We start from the raw sequence: 20414 nt of genomic DNA on the forward strand, positions 1-20414 counted from the left end.
GTCAGGTGGGTCAGTTTTGCACACAGACGGTCCACAAATTTACAACTACACAACAACAACACAAACAAGCCATGTTGAGACTGACAACCTCTACAAGAGAACACACTGTGGCTCTTTAAGTTGAAAAGAAAATAGCTGTAACAAACAAAATATAGAGCAGGAATGTGTTGGGGTCAATTATCTAATATTTTCAGTAGCTTCAAACTTCAAACAGAAACAGATTCAGATCATCTATATCACATGTGGAGGAAAAATAACACAACACTGCTAAAAGTAGTAGAGTGATAGTTGTGGATAAAGTTCTATATAAATCACCCTAGGGTGAGAGACACGAGTCACTCTGATGTTGGTATAATAATGAGAATTATGTGGCTGGACATACACTAAAATAGGAGATAGACGTCTCATGACACCATGACAACAACAGTGCAGCTTGCATGATCTTACCTGAATGACCTTAGAGACCGTTTGTCTCCAGAGTTGCTTTGTAAACACCTGCGACATGACAGCACCTCATCAATCCAACTCAAATCCTTCTACATCTTCTCTCTGACCTTCTCTATAATCTTGCTCATCTACGTGTGGCGAGGGAAGCCGTATACTCTCACCCTCGCAGGGATTAAGCCTATCAAGTTGTCAGCAGTGAACGCCGAGCCAACTGAACTGAAGCCATGCCTGTTTTATGTTTAATGGACATTCCTGTCAACAGTGTATGGGTTTTCAGAGCCTGCTGTGGTCAACGTCCCAACACAGAAGAACACCTGCAGGTTTATGACCTGATCTCCACATACAGATGCACCTCAGGGTGATTGAGGTCAGTCGTGTATAAAAATAAGCAGATGAAGAAAAGAGCACTAGGATTACAGAGAACTGACACAGAGATATCACTGCAACAACATACTATGGTAACAGGTGCAACGTGTTTGAGGGTGGATTCTCTGCTGTTCTAGACCAGGTTATAACATAATTCATCTGTTGTAGCTGCAAAACCTATTTCATCCTTAAAATGAAGATAAAACAGCATTGTATAACGTTTTTTTTATATATATATAGTTATATTATGTATAAAACTACAGTTTGTTGTTTATAAAATTTGAACTACAAAATAAAAGCTGCTGACACTTGTTTTTACCTGTTATAATGAAGGGGAAATAAACATTTTCTTAGCTTTTTTGTGTCAAAATCCTGTTTTTATAATGAGCTTTTTAAAATTTTTTATATATGTATATACAACAATCTGCAATATTCCAGATAAGTAATATGTGCTTTTTTGTGTCAAAATCCTGTTTTTATAATGAGCTTTTTAAAATTTTTTATATATGTATATACAACAATCTGCAATATTCCAGATAAGTAATATGTGCCAGTTGGATAGTTATAATGTTGGTTTTATGTTTCACTGTTATTGTTTTATTCAGTCATATTAACAGTCATAAGTACAGGTTTTATTTACTGTATGCAGCACCACAGAACCCAAAACCAATTTCCCCACTGGGGCAATAAAGTTTTTTGTAATATACAGTATGTTAATATGCAAATTATGACAGCAAATATCATACAACTTCCTTTTATCAGAACTAAATGTGTTAAAATGAACAGATGTTTTTTTTCCCCTAAAGTTCAGTAATTAAATACAGAAATCAGCTCTGGTGTTATTCCCACATATAAAACTGCATTTAATTATTAAGTTTAAATTTAAACAATGATGTTAAAACTTCTCTGTGATAAGATGTTGCATGAAATGTATCTTTTTAAAAGGAATGGGACATTCTCCTTCACTGACTCTGAACTCAATCGTCAATGCTGCTTGTGAGAAGTCTTGGCTTTTACACATCAATAAAAACCCCGTTTTTCCTTAACCTTCCCCTTCATCTTGCCCTCCTGAGCATCCACTTTGATACAAACACATCGGCTGTTTACGGAACGCAAAAGACATTAATGATGAATTACAGTTGGCCAATGTGAGTGAGCCAAGAAGCCAAGCTGCATGTAACTTCAGAACACTTGGGTCACCTTACCTTGTTTTGATAGTCTGGTTTAAAATGCAGCATCGCGCCGTCTGCAGCCTTTCACACTGACACTCCTTTTCAAGTCATTCCACCTTCTGACATGGCTTTGCATTTCATGACACAAGAGCGATAACGAGTCCAACAAATAAGACAGAGCAGAGAACAAGTGGCTTTGCTACAGTATGTGAGCAACCCACGTGAGAAAGAAAATTATTATGGGAGTGTAGTTCCTAAAAGGGGACCACAAACTAGCGCGGTGTTAGGTGACCACCTGTCAGCAAGGTAATTATCAAGGGTCTGAACTCAGCTTACAAGTCTAATACAACGATGGGATGCAGAGACAAAGCGGCAGTGTATGGATGGAAAGTTGGATAATTATTTTGAAGAGCACAATCTGTGGGTGAATTCAATTATATACATGGTGAAGAAGGTACAGTGTAGAAATAATTTGTAGATGACCCTCAAGTGATTGGCCACCTTGTAGCCTGTTTTTATGTGCACTGTATTTAGCACCATCTACTTCTTATCTCCATGACCTAATTTGCATTGAGTTGCAGGATTCACATACAAAGATAAGGTACAGAGTGGACTACATGGAGCATGAATGACATGGACCCAGACTATCACAACAACTCCTGCACTGTGAGCATCAAAAACACATCAAACTACTTCTAAATCATCTGTATGTCTTCCTGTTACATCAGCTTTGTTTAAGTAACAGCATAAGACAAAGAATCAATACCTCACGTCAAGGAAGGCAACAAACCAAGTCAATGAAAACAGAAACAGTGCAAGTTACAATGCAGAGCTCAGAGCGTGTGGATTAAAAACACATGTGTTAAGGCTCTCAGTGTGTGTGGTCAGTGTGAGCGTCGTCACGGAGAACTGTAAACCCCTCCGCCTGTTGTTTCTCTCTTTTATGTCTCACTGCAGACTCATTTATAATTTACAGTCGCTCTCCGGTCTCATGGCAGCTCACAATCAGACAGTTCATCATATAGAAAATCAGTCATGGTGAGGTGATAAAAGTGATGACTACACTGGTTTTAAAGCCAAATCATTTCAATCATTTCTCCAATATTAAACCAGTAGATTGGAGAGTTGTGCTTTGCTGGACAGGGAGGTACTGTATATTAATAGATGTGTGTGCATACATGCATGCCTGATAAGGTTCTTTCTACTGGAGCTGCAGCTAATAAACACTTTCATTACCATATATATAAAATGTGAAAGGTCCAGAGTGACATTGTAATATTGCTTCCTTTGTTATTACCTCTGCACAGAGGTTGTGTTTTGACTGCATCTGTCTGCCTGTGTTTGTGAGCAAAAGATCTCAAAAGGTAAAATATTTGATGGCCCAAAGAAGTAGATTTTGGTGGTGATCCGGACATGGCTGTGGATTCTGTTTTGTTTTTTCTCATCATAGTGAGGGGATGTTTCTTTTATACTCCATCTAATATGCAGGACTTTAAGTAAAGTAAAGTTAATTGCTGTCAGATTTGACACTGGCTCACGATATCTGGTTGTGGTCAATCTGTAGCAACGTACAAAAAAGTTGAAAAGTTGTATTTCTTGCTTTTAAATAACTTTACACCTTTAGAATCAAACAAAATACCTTCAAAATGCACATAGTTCCACATTAATCAAAAGACAGGTAAAATGCTTAAGTTTCAGTAACTATATCCTACCATCTAGTGGACTAAAGATCATAATACAACCAACAGTTTGCAGTCTGGGGGGTTGCTTAATCTATTTGAGTGTGTTTGCTATAAAAATGATATAAAAATGAGTTGTCTGACTTAAGCTTAAGCTTAGTAATTGTGATTTTTTTTTTTTCCTTCATTCCTCTGTGACAGCAAACTAAGAATATTTGCTTTGAGGACAAAATATTAAGAGGATGTGACCATTTTGAGGTGTGGGAAACATTTTTAAATATGAAACAACTCAAATTTGAATCAAGAAAATAATAAAACAGATTTTGAACTGATTTATAGTATGTTAGTAGTCGTAGACGTTCTTAATAGATCCTAGTCAATCCTGGTCAGAACTTGTGGAAATGTCTGTTACATCGCAAAGTTGACAATTGTTGACTTGAAAAGTGTGAATATGGGACATTTGATTTGAATTTTCTCTCAAAGTAACCAGTAAAAATGTCTGACTTAGAGTATGTTAGTGGCCATTGATGTCTGAACACAACCTAGTCAGTCCTGGTCGGGAACTTATGGAACATGTAGATTTTAATATAATAATATTGTATGTCTGTGTCAAATACACTGTGTGTTGATGTGCTGTAGGTCTTATTCAGACTTACTTCTACAAACTCTCTACAGTAGCTCCAAAACAAAGTTTGAGGATTTTCATTATTTTTCACATTCAAAAATGTGCTTCGTCATCAGTCAAATCAGGTGAAACAGCCTGAGTCATTGGATCGCAGGCTTTTTTACCGTAAAAACTTTTGTAAGGAGGGCGTTAAAAATACTTTGACCACGGAGTGTCAGATAACTTGACCGCAGTTGTACTGCAGGACAGCTGAATCAGACTGCATTAGTTTCAGCTAGGTGTTCCTAATAATCTGGCAAAAAAGGGAAGCTTGAGCTGGAAGATTGTGCATTACCAGTGTCAAAAAGCAGGCACCGATTTCTGCATAGCCAACATTCAGAACGTTCATATTAATTATAATATCACACGATGAATAAAATCGAACCTTCGTCTCCTTGACTGACTCCACCAGGACAACAGGTTGTTGGATGGTCGTGGTCCGGTTGTTCCCGCTGCTGCTCCTGCTGCGGTGCATCGTGCCCAACATGTGCGTCACTGAAAAGTTCCTCTGATAAACACTTTTAATATTTCAGTTCCTCCTTTATGTATTAGGGTTTTGGTCCGTTGCCTGTTGCTCGTTTGGTCAGCGGTGACCCTTTTTTTTTATATTGTTGGTGGTTTGGTTTCCATGGTAACGAGGCAAACTTGTGAGAGGGGCAACGGGACTGGCCCTGTAGTGATTTTGCAAGTGACCAGAATGTTTTTATGACCAAAAATATTGTTTATTTACGGAAAGCGAGAACAGCCATGGTTGCAACTACATTTTTTCAGTCACATATCTCGAGATCGAGTAATAATAGATTTATAATGGCCTGTTGACAAATTGGTTGGTCTACCTGTCTGCCTGCAAGTGCAAGTGTTTTAATCCTGCACAACAAATTCCAATGAATTAAGTGATTACAGGTTTTCAACAGTAGTAGTATCATCCTGTGGGGCCTGGTCGTGAACAACACTCTTTCACTGTGTAAAATCATAGCACCTCTGGTTTTCTTTTTCTGAATCCTCATCATAGACATCATCTCCTCATTCTCATCCCCTCGTGTCAATGTGAAAGCAACAGTAAAGTACCTTACTTCAATTGTCTACTTATTCCACTTGTAAGAAATGTTCTCATTTAGCTCAATAGCTGTGGATGTGGGAGCCCGGGTCAGGTTTAAACCTTATCCATCTCACCTTGGTTATTCTCATTAGGGTCTTTATCCTCGACATTTGTCCTTAACCTCATTTGGGCCCCGAGTGTAAACACTAAGATGCTCATAACATTAGAAAGAGGTCAAACACTTTCTGCTTTCGATTCTGCCATGTTTGTCATTTTGAAACTAAGTTAAGTTTCTGGATTTACAGCTATTCTTTAGTGTCTCCATCTCTACTCAGTCTCTCATCATTTGCAGGACATCTTCAGCAGTGCTAGTTTTAAACACAATCACGTTCATCATGAAAACAGGCCATAATAGGCTTAGACCTTAATTGTGTCCAGTCAGAGTTGCATAGCAGTCCCTTGTATAAAATACTAAGCCCTATGTTTTTTGTCACCAAGCTCACAACCTTGTTTCGATTCAAAGGATTTGACAGAATCATTTATTTACTAATTCTTTATGTATGTATTAATTTATTTATTTATTTGTTTATAAATGTGTAATTATTCGTCCATAACCTCCATAAACCGCCCCTCAGTCACTTCATCCTGGTGCCGGGCCTGATTCCATTACTGTACCTCACCTATCCTCAGTCAAGGCTCTGAAGTAACCCACATCGAACGTATCCTTGGGCGGTCTCGCGTATCGTCGTATTCTGTCGGCTTTTTCCGGCGTATCTCGGTCGGTGAGCTAGCCAAGTTGATTAGCCTGCTACCCTCAGCTAATGTTTGTAGGATTTTATTAATGTTAGCTGACTGGATAGTGTCGAAAAATGGCGGACGACGAGGGACAAGGAATTTGTTCAGCGGTCCCTCCGTTGCCTCACCCTTCCTCTCGAAACGGCTCCGGTGGCGGTAGCGTTACACCGGGCACCGACGGCAGCTGCCAGTCTGGAACCACCGTTACCTCAGGCCCTCGGCTTGTTCGGATAGTGAAGTCCGATTCGGGCTATGGTTTCAATGTCCGAGGACAAGTGAGTGAAGGAGGGCAGCTGAGGAGCATTAACGGGGAACTGTACGCTCCACTTCAGCATGTCAGTGCTGTTCTACCGGGAGGTGCAGCAGACAGAGCCGGCATTTCGAAGGGGGACAGGATTCTTGAAGTGTAAGTGGCTATTTACTCAGCTTTACCAAAAAGCATTTGAATAGTGGATGGATGACCATTTTACCTCAGAATGACTGTTTGTGAAAAACATTTCAAACAGGACCTGTGAGCGTCACTCCTTAACCCCCCCGCTGTGGGGCTGTTGTCGCCCCCCCAGGCATGTGTGTGTGTGTGTGTGTGTGTATGTGTGTTGCAGTGAGTCACATACAGGACCTCCTCCTGCAGAGCAGAGCAGCCGCTCATCCTGATGAAAGGACTGTCTGTGTGTGTCTGAGAAAAAACCCTCCAGGGATCATTAGATATTCCCATCACACTAAAACCTATTCCTCACCATTTAACATATTCTTAGTTTATCCCTGAATCCACAACATCCCAACATCACTGCAGCCTATGTGATAGCTTGCTTTGCTTTCATTTATCAAAAGTTTAATTATTGTCATCACTATCCTTACATTTGGCCACATGTTGCTCATTTCTGAGACTCTGGTAAACAATAAGATGTTAGTGGTATGCATTAACTGTTTGTATAGTTTGGGACGAGGCTTTCCATATACATTGAGGTCAATGCAGCATCCTTACAAGAAAACCTGTAAGGACCTGTGTGTGTGTTTCCGTGTGTAAGAGAGAGATTCTCACTTGCAGCTTAAAATACATGGAGATGGTTTGTTGATGTTGCTATGGAGAGCATCACACAGCCTACAGCCCAGGATCAGATCTGGTGCTTCACTGTGTTTCTGTGTGTGGAATAAGGAGATGCAGAAAAGGGAGGGATGTCTTCAATTCAATTCTGATTGGCCCCACTCTGAAGAATTCTCTCAGTTTCATTGGCTGGTTGCAGACTGCTTTGTTAATATATGGTCTGCAGTAACCTGGCAGTTTGTTGACCCCATTATTTTTTGTGTGCTTGTGTGAGTAGGTGGATATGTATAGTGTATGTGAATTGTTGTGTTATATACAAAGGCTAACTAACCCTTTAATTTGATTTCTGTATGTGCTATATTGGTCAGTATTGTCCAAAGTGTAGTAACTAGTACTTTCAATGGCTGATTTGGGATGGTGTCATTTACTGTGTAATTAGATAAGAGAGTGTAGGGTAAGCACATCCCAAAACTTATCACAGATGCTGGAAAATAAAAGATCAAACTTTTTTTGTTGTATTTCTGCCAACATGGAAAGATGAAAATGGAGAAATGACTTTGGTGCTTTGAGATTCTCTGCCTTCCTGTCAAACACACAAGGACAGTATGTACACAGTAACTAAGTACAAACACTCACAGTGATGTGCTTGTGTATGTACTGCAGTGGTATACACAGCCTCTTCTATTCTCAAAGTAATCAATACCTCTTTGCACATTTACACACAACTCCTACTTCCTTTGATGCAGAGAAATCTAGAGTGGTAGACAACCTTTTCCAGCCTAATGCCTCATGATGAATTAATAATGTATAATGTTACACACTTCTCTGTTAAAGTTGTGTAGTATATATTATTTTGACAGGTTTAGCCATTTGATTGAGTGCCTTTGTGCATTTATGTAAGTAAATGTGCTTTTATTAAAATGCACCATGGAAATCAGTTAACTCCTAGGCAGTGGAGTAATTACTGGTAATTAATCATAACCTCAAATTACCTTAAAAGATGGGAAATGTCTCTTTAAAGCTGTTTATGATGCTCAGTAGCGCTGATGCTGCAAGAAGTGCAAAGTCCACTATATCAAGTGTCAATAATGTAACCATAAAGAGAGAGGTGAGAGGCTTACTCTGTGTTTTTTTGTTACAGAAGATATATGCTGACTGTTTCTCCTCCTACACCTGCAAGATAGTTTTATTTGTGCTGCATGTCTCCCCTATTAGTCACTGTGTATTTGTATTTGTATTATCATCATCATCATCATCTCTCGTCCTCCTCACCAATACAAATTTTAGCTTTGCTGTGTAGGCCCTGGCTCAGAATTCCTCCACTGGCTCAATATTTATGTGCAGCGTTTTGTTATTAGGTATTACAGGGTTGTGTCCACTGGGCTTTAGCTCTGTGTCACCCTGCCAACATAAGCCATTCCATGACATAATGTCTGACATAACACATCAGCTGTCCGGCAGTCCCCTAGAGTTCTTATCTGAAACATAACTTGTCCTACTTTTTTTTTTTTATCTCATGTCCCTGTGACACAAAACTCTCATAGTTACGTCCAATAGTGCTCTGAGTATTCCGTTCAGTTTCTTTAAGCGATGTCTCCTTTGGCAGCATGCATTTAAATTTGTCACAATCCAACATACTGTTGGCAGTCAAGTTGCATTTTTGACTATTGCAGGAAGCATAAAGAGGGGGTAATGTGTTATACACATAAATCATATATAAAAAGTAGACATAGTCTTCCAGTTTGCTTGGTAAGTCCAAACTGGTCATAAGAAAACTCTACATAGCCATCAGGTGGTGACTCTGCTGATTGCAAAAATAACTTCCTTTGTATTGTATTGCCTATTTTTCTCTTGATTTATTATGTCTATTCACTAGTGTCAGGTCTTTTTCAATTGCACATTATCTTGAATTTGTATGTCAGTCATCATCTACCGCTTTATCCTCCACCAGAGGGTCCCGGGGGGTGCTGTGCCAATTTCAGCTACATCGGGCGATAGGCGGGGTACACCTTGGACAGTTCGCCAGTCCATCGCAGGGCTACACACAGCTAGAGACAAACAACCATTCACTCTCACACTCACTCCTATGGTCAATTTAGAGTGTCCAATTCACCTAATCCCCACATTGCATGTTTTTGGACTGTGGGAGGAAGCCGGAGAACCCGGAGAGAACCCACGCACACACGGGGAGAACATGCAAACTCCATGCAGAAAGGCCCTTGTTCCAACCTATGTTTTAATTTAATTTATTATGAATATGAGTGGACATCTGACCTATAGTTTTGCATTGTAAACTGAAAACTGAAAAAATATGAAAAAGAGAAAAAAGAGATGCATGTAGGAGCTATTTATTTGATGGATTTTTAAATATTGCTTTGCAGTCATTTAAATTCATTCTTTTTTTTGTTTTTACAAAAATTACATTTTTGACTATCAGTATTTAGTAGTACCCCCATGTGGAGGATAAAGCGGGAGACAATGAATGAATGAATGAATGATTGTATTTCGTAGTATTCTCTACAACTATAACATAACATTTTTGTTTTTAATTCAATTTAGATTGCTTAGTGTGGGCAGCACTTGTTATTTACTGTATATCAGATGACTGGTGAGGGACTAGAATGCACATGGGTGGACCTATGGCTTTTTACCAGAGCAAAAGAGGCATACAAGGATTCCTTTGTTATTCAGTTTGTTTGATTGCCACACATAATGGATAACCTGGATTTGACATTATGTTTCTTTTGCATGCATAAGATTCATCCCCATGGTGAAATAGTGGTCTTTTGATTAAGTCTGACTCTCATTTGGGTTTTATTTTTGCAACAGGCGACCACTACAATACTGTTTTTTAAGACCAAATTAGCACATGAGTAAATAGCCAGACCTTATCCTCGAAATCACCCTAGTCTCACAGATTCCCCCTCAGAAGACCTTTGATTTATTATGGTATTAGTACTGATGAACATCAGGAACACATGGTTTGGTTACCATGTTAGTTGTTGCTCTGATGCAGAGCTTATTATTTTGGTGTACTGCAGATATACATCAAATGTAAAAAAAATCTGCAAATTTATTTGGACTCAAACATGAGTCTCTTGCTGTGTCCCATGTGGTGGGTCTCAACACAGCCTCTGGGAATGTATGCTATAGAAAACAAGGCAACAAATATTCATTTTCAAAACTGAATATTTTAAGTAATATTGTAATAACGGGAATGTTACTTGCAGTGTAAAATAATGATTCTTCACTTCAATATTTGCATTTCTTCTTTATCCAACAGCAATGGAGTGAATGTAGAGGGAGCGACACATAAGCAGGTGGTGGACCTGATCCGGGCTGGAGAGAGGGAGCTGGTGTTGGCTGTGCTACCCGTCCCGCCACAGGAAGCTGATTGCTTGGATCCTGGAGACGACGGTTCAGCTCAGTCCTGCTATGATTACTCCGACAAGCAGGCTGTCCCCATCTCTGTGCCCAGCTTCAAGCACACTGAGCTTAACCAGGAAAAGTTTGTGGTGAGTGCACATGTGGATGAATGCATAGATAGCCAATTCAAGGGGAAGGCTGTGGGTTGTGATTAAAAATGTTCTTTATGGTATCAGATGGATATTTGTACTTCAATTCTGATTTCCAGAAGATACACATTTTTTAAAATCCATTTTAACAAAAAATATCATTACACACAAAGTTATTTTCTTTTGGCTCATCTGCTTGTGTTCTTGCAGTCAAACACAGAACTTATTTTGTTCTCATATTTCATGCTCTTCAGATCTTCTCAACATACTTTCATTAATTAAACACACACACACACACACACACACACACACACACGCAGGTGTTGTCTTTCTTTCCCTGTCTTTCTAATTTGGGCAATGAACTCCATCTCTGGTTACCGATCATTAACACTGTTAGATCTCAGTCACAGGATATGTGTATATATGTGTATATATATATATATGTGTATATATATATATATATATATATATATATATATATATATATATGTATGTATATATATATATGTATATATATATATATATATATATATGTATGTATATATATATATGTATATATATATATACATATATATATATATATATGTATATATATATATACATATATATATATATATATGTATACATATATATATACATATATGTATATATATATATATATATATATATATATATATATATATATATATATATATATATATATATATATATATATATATGTATATATATATATACATATATATATATATCCTGTATTTAATCAGGTAAAAAGCCTCGTTGAGATTTCTTTTCCGGGCCAAGAAGGCAGCACAACTGTCACAGATTACAACAACACAAACAGACATATACAACTATCATGCACATCAAATGAATTGAACACAGCATCCAATCAATAAAATACACAACCAAGAACAAAACCAGTTATGATACAGGTAGAGTTTCTTGGAAAAAAGTTTAGAAGCACCATCAACTCAACATCGACTTAAATTTCCCCAGAGAGATCAGTTCTAACAGTTTCTTTCTCTCATCATCATCTTTAGAACAGAGTGAGAGCAAAGGCCATATTGATTTTAGCTTCTACACATGTAGGTAGACAGATAAGGAGGACATGCTGTATGCCTACTGGCTCTCTGATGCTTTTGGTACCAAAATTTGATATTGAATAACAGCACATTTATATTGGGTGATACAGAGGTAGTTTGATTGAATGGATGACTCATTCAATGAATGTTACAACTAAGCATAACTAAGACATTTTTGGTGACTGTAATTGTACTGTGCTGTTTTATAGCATTCATTTTCGTCTTTGTTTCAACCTGAACTCTTCTTCCAGGTATACAATGTGTACATGGCAGGCAGACAGCTCTGCTCCAAACGTTACCGGGAGTTTGTGATCCTGCACCAAAACCTTAAGCGGGAGTTTTCCAACTTTGCATTCCCTAAGCTGCCTGGAAAATGGCCTTTTTCCCTGTCAGAGCAGCAGCTGGATGCACGACGCAGAGGCCTGGAAGAATATTTGGAGAAAGGTGAGAAACGTTTTCAAGAGTGTTGTCACTAGTGTTGTCTGCTGTTTGAAACACTAAAGTAATGGGACAGAAAGTGCAGAATGACGTGGGGGGAAATTATCTCGCGAGCACACAAATAAACGGTATATCTCAGCATTTCAACTCTGTTAATCAATATGCAAAGAACTGTAAATGTCTGCATTTTATCTGCAGTGTGCTCCGTACGGGTTATTGGAGAAAGTGATATCATGCAGGAGTTCCTGTCTGAATCAGATGAGGTAAAATATAAAGAAGATAAAGAAAGAAATCTGTTGTTTGTTTTTGCACTTTTGTACTCTGACTCTGACTCACCTTTCATTCAATCTTTGCTTCTCCTGAACTAGAACTATAATGGCGTGTCAGATGTGGAGTTGAGAATAGCCATGCCTGATAAAACCACGCTCACTGTCAGAGTTCGCAAAAATTCTACGACAGACCAGGTCTACCAGGTAAACACACACACACATACACATGTGGCCTTATTATGGTCTCCTTGCATACGCCTTTCTCTGTCTGTGTGTCTCTGTTTCACCCTCTCTCATTCTGTGTCTCTATCTCTCTCTATGTCTTTCAGGCTGTGGTAATGAAGTTAGGCATGGACAGTGTAACAGCCAGCTACTTTGCTCTCTTTGAGGTCATCAACCACACTTTCGGTGAGTGAGAGTGAACATAAAACTGAGGCATAGGATTGTGTCAGTGCTCACACTTTTCTCTGAAATTAATGTTTGAGTTTTTATGGAGAGTTCTGAGTCCTCTTTGGAACATAAATCCTTTTGGTAGATGATTTTACATGTGCCATTTGAACAGGTTTTCAAGGCCTTGTGGAACAAGAATTGTTAAAAAAAAAACAAAAAAAACAGAACTGAATTTCTTCTTAATGACATATGTGGACTGCCTGTTACCGCATAAACAAAAGCAGCAGTACAGTAGCAGTGAAAACAAGGACGAATCTGAGAATATGTGTTTTACAAGAGGTCAACCCATTTGTTTCCGTCTGCCGACTTCAAGATTAAGGATTGTCTCTCTCATTTCTACTGTATGTTGTTAAACTGGAGAAGCAGCCAGAATTGTTCTAAAATCAAGATGACAAATGGCTTCTCTTCCTGTTGTTGATTTAAATACATTATATGTAACATTTCTGCACTAAAATATCTAAAAAGAAAACCCACAAGACTCATGTTACTTACATACATGTGACTTAATCGTCTATCATGTAGTTGACATATAGTGACCAGAATATATCTACAGTGTACTCACACTTCAGTGCCAGCATAATGTCTGTAAAGTATATAGTAAATGCACAAGGACATTTGTACACTACAGGGAAGGGAAGGAAATACGTAATACTACTATTTAAATAGGGTCTTGTCTGTTTTTGTCACCAATGTATAGGGGTGGGAAACACAGGGTACCTCACAATACGATATGCGATACATGGACAATTCTGTGATAATCAATATATTGCGAGACAATCATATAGCGATACATCATAATATATGTCTCACTGAAGAAAATAAAAACGTCTGTGAAAAGTGCAGGATTTCTCTATTTATTCACAACATAGAGAACTTAATTTGTTAATTAAAATATCGATTTATTTAGCCTGATGTATTGATTATCCTATTGGAAGACGAAGGACAACAATATGTCTTCAAATCGATGCTCTGTCCCAGCCCTACTAATGAATCATAACTACTCACCTCCGCTTGCTGAGCGTTCTGCTGCCAACAGTTCTCAAAATGACACACTGCTGCACAACATCATCAAACTAGATCTTCAGTTTTTGTTTTGACCGAGAAACGCCTACTGGCAGACGTTACATACTGTGCATTTACAAATAAGTTTCCTTTCATAAATTGCATGCACTATAACTTAGCGTATATCATCAACCATACAATTCATAGGAGGTAGATTAGGTCGTCCTCTAACCTGAAGGTAGGTGGATCAAAGTGTCCTTGGGAAAGACACTTTACCTTTTAATTGCAATGTGTCATGCAATGTGTGATAGATGTAGAAGTGCTGTATGAATGCATGTGTGAATGGGTGGGTGGTGATTCCGTTTGAGTGTTTGTTCGAGACTTGAGAATTGTCACATAAATAAATATTCCATCCATAATTTTCCATCATATTCTCTTTATTTTTATTTTATTTTTATTCTTCAGTGCGTAAGCTCGCCCCCAATGAGTTCCCCCACAAACTGTATGTACAGAACTATACCTCAGCCATCCCAGGAACCTGCCTCACCCTACGTAAGTGGCTCTTCACCACAGAGGAAGAGATTCTGCTCAGTGATAACCAGCTTGCTGTCAACTATTTCTTCCACCAGGTGTGTGTGTTTTCCCTGTGGTACGTGTATTTTTAGGAGCTATTATTAGTACAACATAAGCTTATCTGATTCTATCTTTGCAGGCAGTGGATGATGCGAAGAAAGGTTTCATCAAAGCCGAGCAGCAGTCCTACCAGCTGCAAAAGCTCGCAGAGCAGAAGAAGATGTCTATGGTCAGTCTTTTTCTGTCTAACACAAAGAGAAACTGACGTGTGTTGTTAACTGTTCACTGTGTCCTGTGTACCTTACTACATCTACCAATTCAGCTAGTAAAAACTCGGTAAATTGTACAGTGTGTAAAATTCATTGTGGGCGTTATAAAAACATGGTGGGCCACTATGACGGCCTCTGTAAAGCTGACCTGGCTCCTGATATAAAAGGCTCTTTCTGGATTAACATTACATCTTTTGTCACATGTGATGAAAACAATATCGTGCATCTCTGTCCTCCGCTTCTTTCTCCCTCAGTATCTGAGTTTGTTGAGGGCTTGCGAGGGCTACAACGAGATCATATTCCCTCACTGTTCCTGTGACTCCCGACGTAAGGGCCACGTCATCACGGCCATTAGCATTCACCACTTCAAGCTGCACGCCTGCACAGAGGAAGGGACACTCGAGGCAAGGGCAACTGTTTGTTTGTGTGCGTTGACGTGTATGACTGCAGTTTAGTTTGCATGTGTGACACAGGGACGTGTCATGATGCCTCGCTGTTGTTGCAGAACCAAGTGATTGCATTTGACTGGGGGGAGATGCAGAGGTGGGACACAGATGAAGAGGGCATGGCCTTCTGTTTCGAATATGCACGGGGAGAGAAGAAGCCACGCTGGGTCAAGATATTTACACCTTATGTGAGTATCACACAAACATTGCACATACTGTATGTATACTTAAGCTACAGTGAAGTGGCTGGAGGAGGAGGATCTGAGGGAGCGGGAGGAGGTGGCGATGTGGAGGAGGTCGGAGAGATACGGAGGGGCGAGGTTGTGGATGGCCTTGAAAGCATACAGAAGGATTTTTAGCCAGTGGAGTTGTTGATGTGATGAAATGGTGGGGGGGTTCTGGTGATAATGCCACCATAATTGATTATGACAATTGAAACAATTTCTTTAATTCTAAGTTGTTGTTTGTCTCTTTTCATGTTCAGTTCAACTACATGCACGAATGCTTCGAGAGAGTCTTCTGTGAGCTGAAGTGGAGGAAGGAGGTATGGACACGTTGTTGTTTACTGAACATCCTTCATTAAAACACAATGCCTTCTGTCCTTTATGTATTAGTTAGGAATTTACATTGCATACCATTATATAACACAGCATTTCCAACTACAGTGTTCCTGTTTTTGCCCTTATTATTATTGCTGGTGTTGGTAGTAGTATCATCATTATACACTGCCTGGCCAAAAAAAAGGTTGCCACCTGGATTTAACTAAGCAAATAGTTAAGGGGTTGCTGCAGTTGGTCAGGTCTAGGTTCAGCAACATTATGTGCCCAAAGAACGAGGTCAGCTGACTACCTGAATATGATGAATGACTATGACAGATTATTCCATCAATGCATTTTTTTCTTCCCTGATGACTTGGGCATATTCCAAGATGACAATGCCAGGATTCATCAGGCTCAAATTGTGAAAGAGTGGTTCAGGGAGCATGAGACATGATTTTCAGACATGGATTGGCCACCACAGAGTCCACACCTTAACCCCATTGAGAATCTTTGGGATGTGCTGGAGAAGGCTTTGCTCAGTGGCCTGACTCTCCCATCATCGATACAAGATCTTGGTGAAAAATGATTGCAACACTGGGCTGAAAATAAATCGAAAATTTTTCAGCTGATTTTAATGTGTGTGTGTGTATAGGTGGAAGAAGAGGCAACAGACAAGGACAATAAGAACTGCAGTAAAGATGGTATGTGTGGCAAGGTAAGGCTTTGCCTGCCTCTGTCCCGTGTTTGAGCCAGCAGTAACCTGGCTAAATGCCTCTGTTTTCTGACAACTGTGTGTGTCTCAGTGTCTGTTTTCCTGTTTAATCTCTGCAGAATATATTCCAGCTGCTGAGACACAGAAGGGATGGAGGCACCTAGGAAGGGAGATTGTCACCTCTTAATTACGCACTGTTGTCATCAACTCAGCTAATTTAATTTTATTTTTTGTGCAGCAACACTTGGCTATTTACAATAAGGTCTTCGTTTTCACTCCGTCATCAACAACAACAACAACCTGAGGAACTTTACCTTGAACCATGAAGAATCTTCAAATCTCATAAACTGAAGCATCAAAAACACCAAACATGAAGCAGGAACTCTCGAGTCATTTATAATCTTGCAAAAAGCAGAGCCTTGTCAGAAAGAAATGAGGCCCCTAGAGAGTCTACATCACAGAATTAAACTGTACAAGCGTTTTCCCTCATTGAAACAGACTTGAAGTGGAATGTGACGTGGTCAATATTGGAGTATCCGCTGGAATTGTCCTAACGGGACAAGAAAGCTGGAGTAAATAGGAGTGGTGGCCTAACAAGGGAAACTGAAACCTTTTAGTGCTCACACAGGTTATTACCGATCGTCAATGATCAGCAATACTGGTGGTTTACCACAGGGAGGCATTCAGCATGTGTCCTCTTCAGTAATGCATGCAGAGAGCCCAAGAAAGCAAAGGCCAACTAGAGTGAGGCTCTGAAGTGAATCATACCATGTTCATTTTAGTCTTCTTAGCACCAAGTCAGCATTAACAAAAGAAACAAATCAACGTCGTAATCAGAGAGGGAGGAGAGAAAGTAGACGCGTACGTGTAGGAGATTGATGTCAACGGGAACATGTTGAACTTTGGAGTAATATTGCACTTTATCAAACAGTATTTGTAGGAAATGAAACCTAAGAAGCAGGTTATGGGTATAATACTGGAATAAGGCAGGTCTTATTTAGTTTACAGTCATTTTTGACTGACTACAGTATGATAAAGCACTGTATTATTGAGATGGTGTGTGCGGAGCCATGCATCAAACTTTTTATGTTAAATGTTTTTATGTCAAATGATTATGTTATCTGTCCATGCAAATATTGTGGAGTTTTGAGCAGTCAGGTGGCAGTGCTGAAACAAAACAGCAGGGGTCCTTCTCGCTCTCCCCCCGCCAGTGGTTCATTTGTTCCTGAGCGCTCCCTCAGGATTTATAATAGGCCTGTAATTCAAATGTCCTTTTTGCACAGCACTGTGTGTCTCTGTAGCTCCTATGTTCCCGTAGTCTGGAACCGCCCCTCATGCACTCCAGATTCTGGTTATAGTTGTAATGAACCTGACCTTAGATCAGGCCTTAATGTTAGTAATGAAAAAATTATAATGTAATAAGGTTTAATATGATTATCTGACGATGCAATATAGACAGGAGTCATAAATTTGACACTCCACATGCTGACATTTGAAATCTTGCTGATATTACATGTTAACTTTGATACCAGTGTTTAAGAGATAACTAGTGTAAAGTGTTAGTCAGTAAGGATGTTAATGAACTCGATGTCACAACATGGTTAATTTATGCAAAGTCTCAAACAAAGATGTGAGTCCCCACTATTAAACGACATGTGAGACCAAACTTTGGATTCACAAAACTAATCAAGTCATAGTTTAACTTGATCTAATATGAGACACCTGTGTAATGTTATCATCATTAACAGAATCTGCAAGTAAAGAGTGGTGTGGACATCAGAAGTGCTTGTTATCACGATGATGGTGCTGTTCCAATAATCACGTTGGGTGATTAATGAGCGATAGCAGACCTTTTTGGGCGTGAAGGAGATTTAACTGGATGCTTGAGCTCAGAGGATGTATTGTATGTGCAGCCTTAAAGGCCGAACCCATTTCTTGTCTGTTCACCCGACCATGTCTGTAGCAGGTCTGATATACTGTACCTCGTGTTGTCTGTTCTGTCCGTCCTCAAGTGTGTGCTCTCTTTTTCTCACCTCCCTTCTTCTCCCTCTCTCTCTCTCTCTCCCTCTCTTTCATTCTGAATGAATTCATGAGACCATTGCATTATTTATATCAGTAAGATACGGATTTTAACTCCGTATCTGTTGTTAAGTTTTCCCGCCTGATATGGTTTGACTTTTAAAGATACACAAAGAAGAGGAGACTGACTGACAAGCTGCAGGTTCTTTTAAAACACTGAAATGTACAATTGTTTGGTTATGTCGCTTACTGTAAGAAATTGTAACATATTCTTTTAATAAACCGATTTATTGATGCAAGGTTTGGGGGTTTTGAGCCATTTTTGTGTGTTGCGAGCCGGAGACGCGCAATAATCGTGAAATAAACACAATTTTACACTCGTTTTTCATCCTCATTTCTGTTTGCTTTCCTCGCTTCATCTGCTCTCCCCGCTTCAAACATCTTTTAATGAGATCTGGGAAACAATTACCCAGCAGGCAGTGAAATGTCTGTTTTATATTGACCTGCATCGACTGTCTTGCACACAGTAATTAATAGGTATCGACTGCTTGTGGTGGGGGATATAATCTTGGAATGTTTGAATTTTGAGTGGCTAAGATGTCTTCTCCTGGGAGTCCAAACCTTCATTGTAATTATGTTAATGTCGGAAGACGATATCTAGCTCCAAGCAAAAGTAAATTAAAAAATGAAATCCGCCAAAGACGACATGACTTAAATACTTAATTATAGGTGAAATTGAGATTTCACAAATGTAACTGCTGCTAAAAGTAACACTGCTGCCTCACTGTTTGTCACTGTTCACGCTGAATCTATTTGTGGTTTTCTACCTGCACTTTCCTCCTACACTGCAGAAGCACGCAGGCAGCAGAGTTGCGATTGTCTGTGGAACTTGTCTGGAATCATCCCATTTATTCTCTCTATTAACCAGTGAAAAGCTTACGCATCAGAAACGAGTGGGCAAACAACTTCATTTGTGCTTTCGACCGTTCTTAAATGGGTTAAACCCTTCTTACTCTGTTCTTCTGTGTCCTCTCTGGTCTTCTCTTCACGAGCAAATACAATACAGAAGTGACAGCACTGCAAAAGCAGCAGTCTAGGTGTGTGACAGGGAGCCTCCGGAGAATGTGCTGGTCACTGCATTAGGTCTGCAGCAGGGTCGTTACCTCACCACTTGATGTATGAGTGGACTTGTGTCCACGCTGCTCTGCGTGTGCAAATTTGTGCGACAACTGCAGCCACACATTGCAGTAACCCCTTGATACCAAAGACAGGTATTCTGCAGCAATGATTCCTGCACTGTGAGGAAGATCAGGCTGGCTTCTGCTCTGAATACACAGCACTGCGTGAGTTGTTGACTCTGGGCAGGGGGGACGTTTGAGGTCCTGGTCAAAGAGGAGGGGGAGTATCTCAGATTTATTACCTGTGCTGTATTGCACCCCTCAGCAGAGCCACCAGTAACACAGGCGGAGCTCAGCATGACACTGAACTGCACTGTGAATTTCTCCAGAATAGTGAGCTGCCTTACCAGCACATTAAGCAAAATGAATGGCCTCCGGGTTGAAGGTTTGAGTCAAGCCCTGCCAAGACACCAATTAGCCAAATTCAATTATCATAAAGTGTTTGCATCATTTCATAGTCGTTCATTTTACATGGAAGTGTTTGCTGAAAACATGTATTTCTCTAAATACAGCTCCAACAACAAGTTTAAAAGCAGCAGTACTCTAGAGGAGGAGGAGGGACTCACTCCTCTTCCTTCCCTTCTCCCTTTCTTATTAATGAGCAATCAGTTAAAAAAAACTTTATTGGTCTTTATTTGGCTTTCTCAGCACATTTCCCTCAAACAGGCACCCACCCTTGTTCTTTCTGTATTGCATTCTAACTCCTCTCCGTCCC

General features: G+C 39.6%; 2 protein-coding genes across 8 annotated transcripts in view; one reads left to right on the top strand and one right to left on the bottom strand.

Annotated features, from left to right (window-relative positions):
- The window catches only part of dnah5 (dynein, axonemal, heavy chain 5), a 47720-nt gene extending 42788 nt beyond the window's left edge, over window positions 1-4932 (bottom strand). For all 6 annotated transcript variants that reach the window (XM_044033908.1, XM_044033907.1, XM_044033905.1 and 3 more), the window contains exon 1: window positions 4714-4932. In XM_044033908.1, the coding sequence (XP_043889843.1) occupies window positions 4714-4815 (102 nt within the window). In that variant the 5' untranslated portion in view covers window positions 4816-4932. The remainder of the gene's footprint in view (window positions 1-4713) is intronic.
- Window positions 4933-6069: 1137 nt separating this feature from the next.
- On the top strand, window positions 6070-18820 carry snx27b (sorting nexin 27b). Of its 2 annotated transcripts, none has more exons than XM_044034918.1 (13): window positions 6070-6568; window positions 10491-10722; window positions 12056-12248; window positions 12441-12505; window positions 12611-12715; window positions 12841-12919; window positions 14429-14592; window positions 14676-14765; window positions 15060-15209; window positions 15311-15439; window positions 15736-15795; window positions 16443-16505; window positions 16622-18820. In XM_044034918.1, exons 1-13 carry the CDS (start codon window positions 6237-6239, stop codon window positions 16664-16666), a joined length of 1707 nt encoding a protein of 568 aa, XP_043890853.1. In that variant the 5' UTR covers window positions 6070-6236; the 3' UTR covers window positions 16667-18820. The 2 variants fall into 2 exon arrangements, with proteins under 2 accessions (XP_043890853.1, XP_043890851.1); XM_044034916.1 differs by having other exon boundaries at window positions 6071-6568; window positions 16443-16491.
- The last annotated feature ends 1594 nt before the right edge of the window (window positions 18821-20414 follow it).

The sequence above is a fragment of the Solea senegalensis genome, linkage group LG9, assembly GCF_019176455.1.
Source record: "Solea senegalensis isolate Sse05_10M linkage group LG9, IFAPA_SoseM_1, whole genome shotgun sequence".
Lineage (NCBI taxonomy): Eukaryota > Metazoa > Chordata > Actinopteri > Pleuronectiformes > Soleidae > Solea > Solea senegalensis.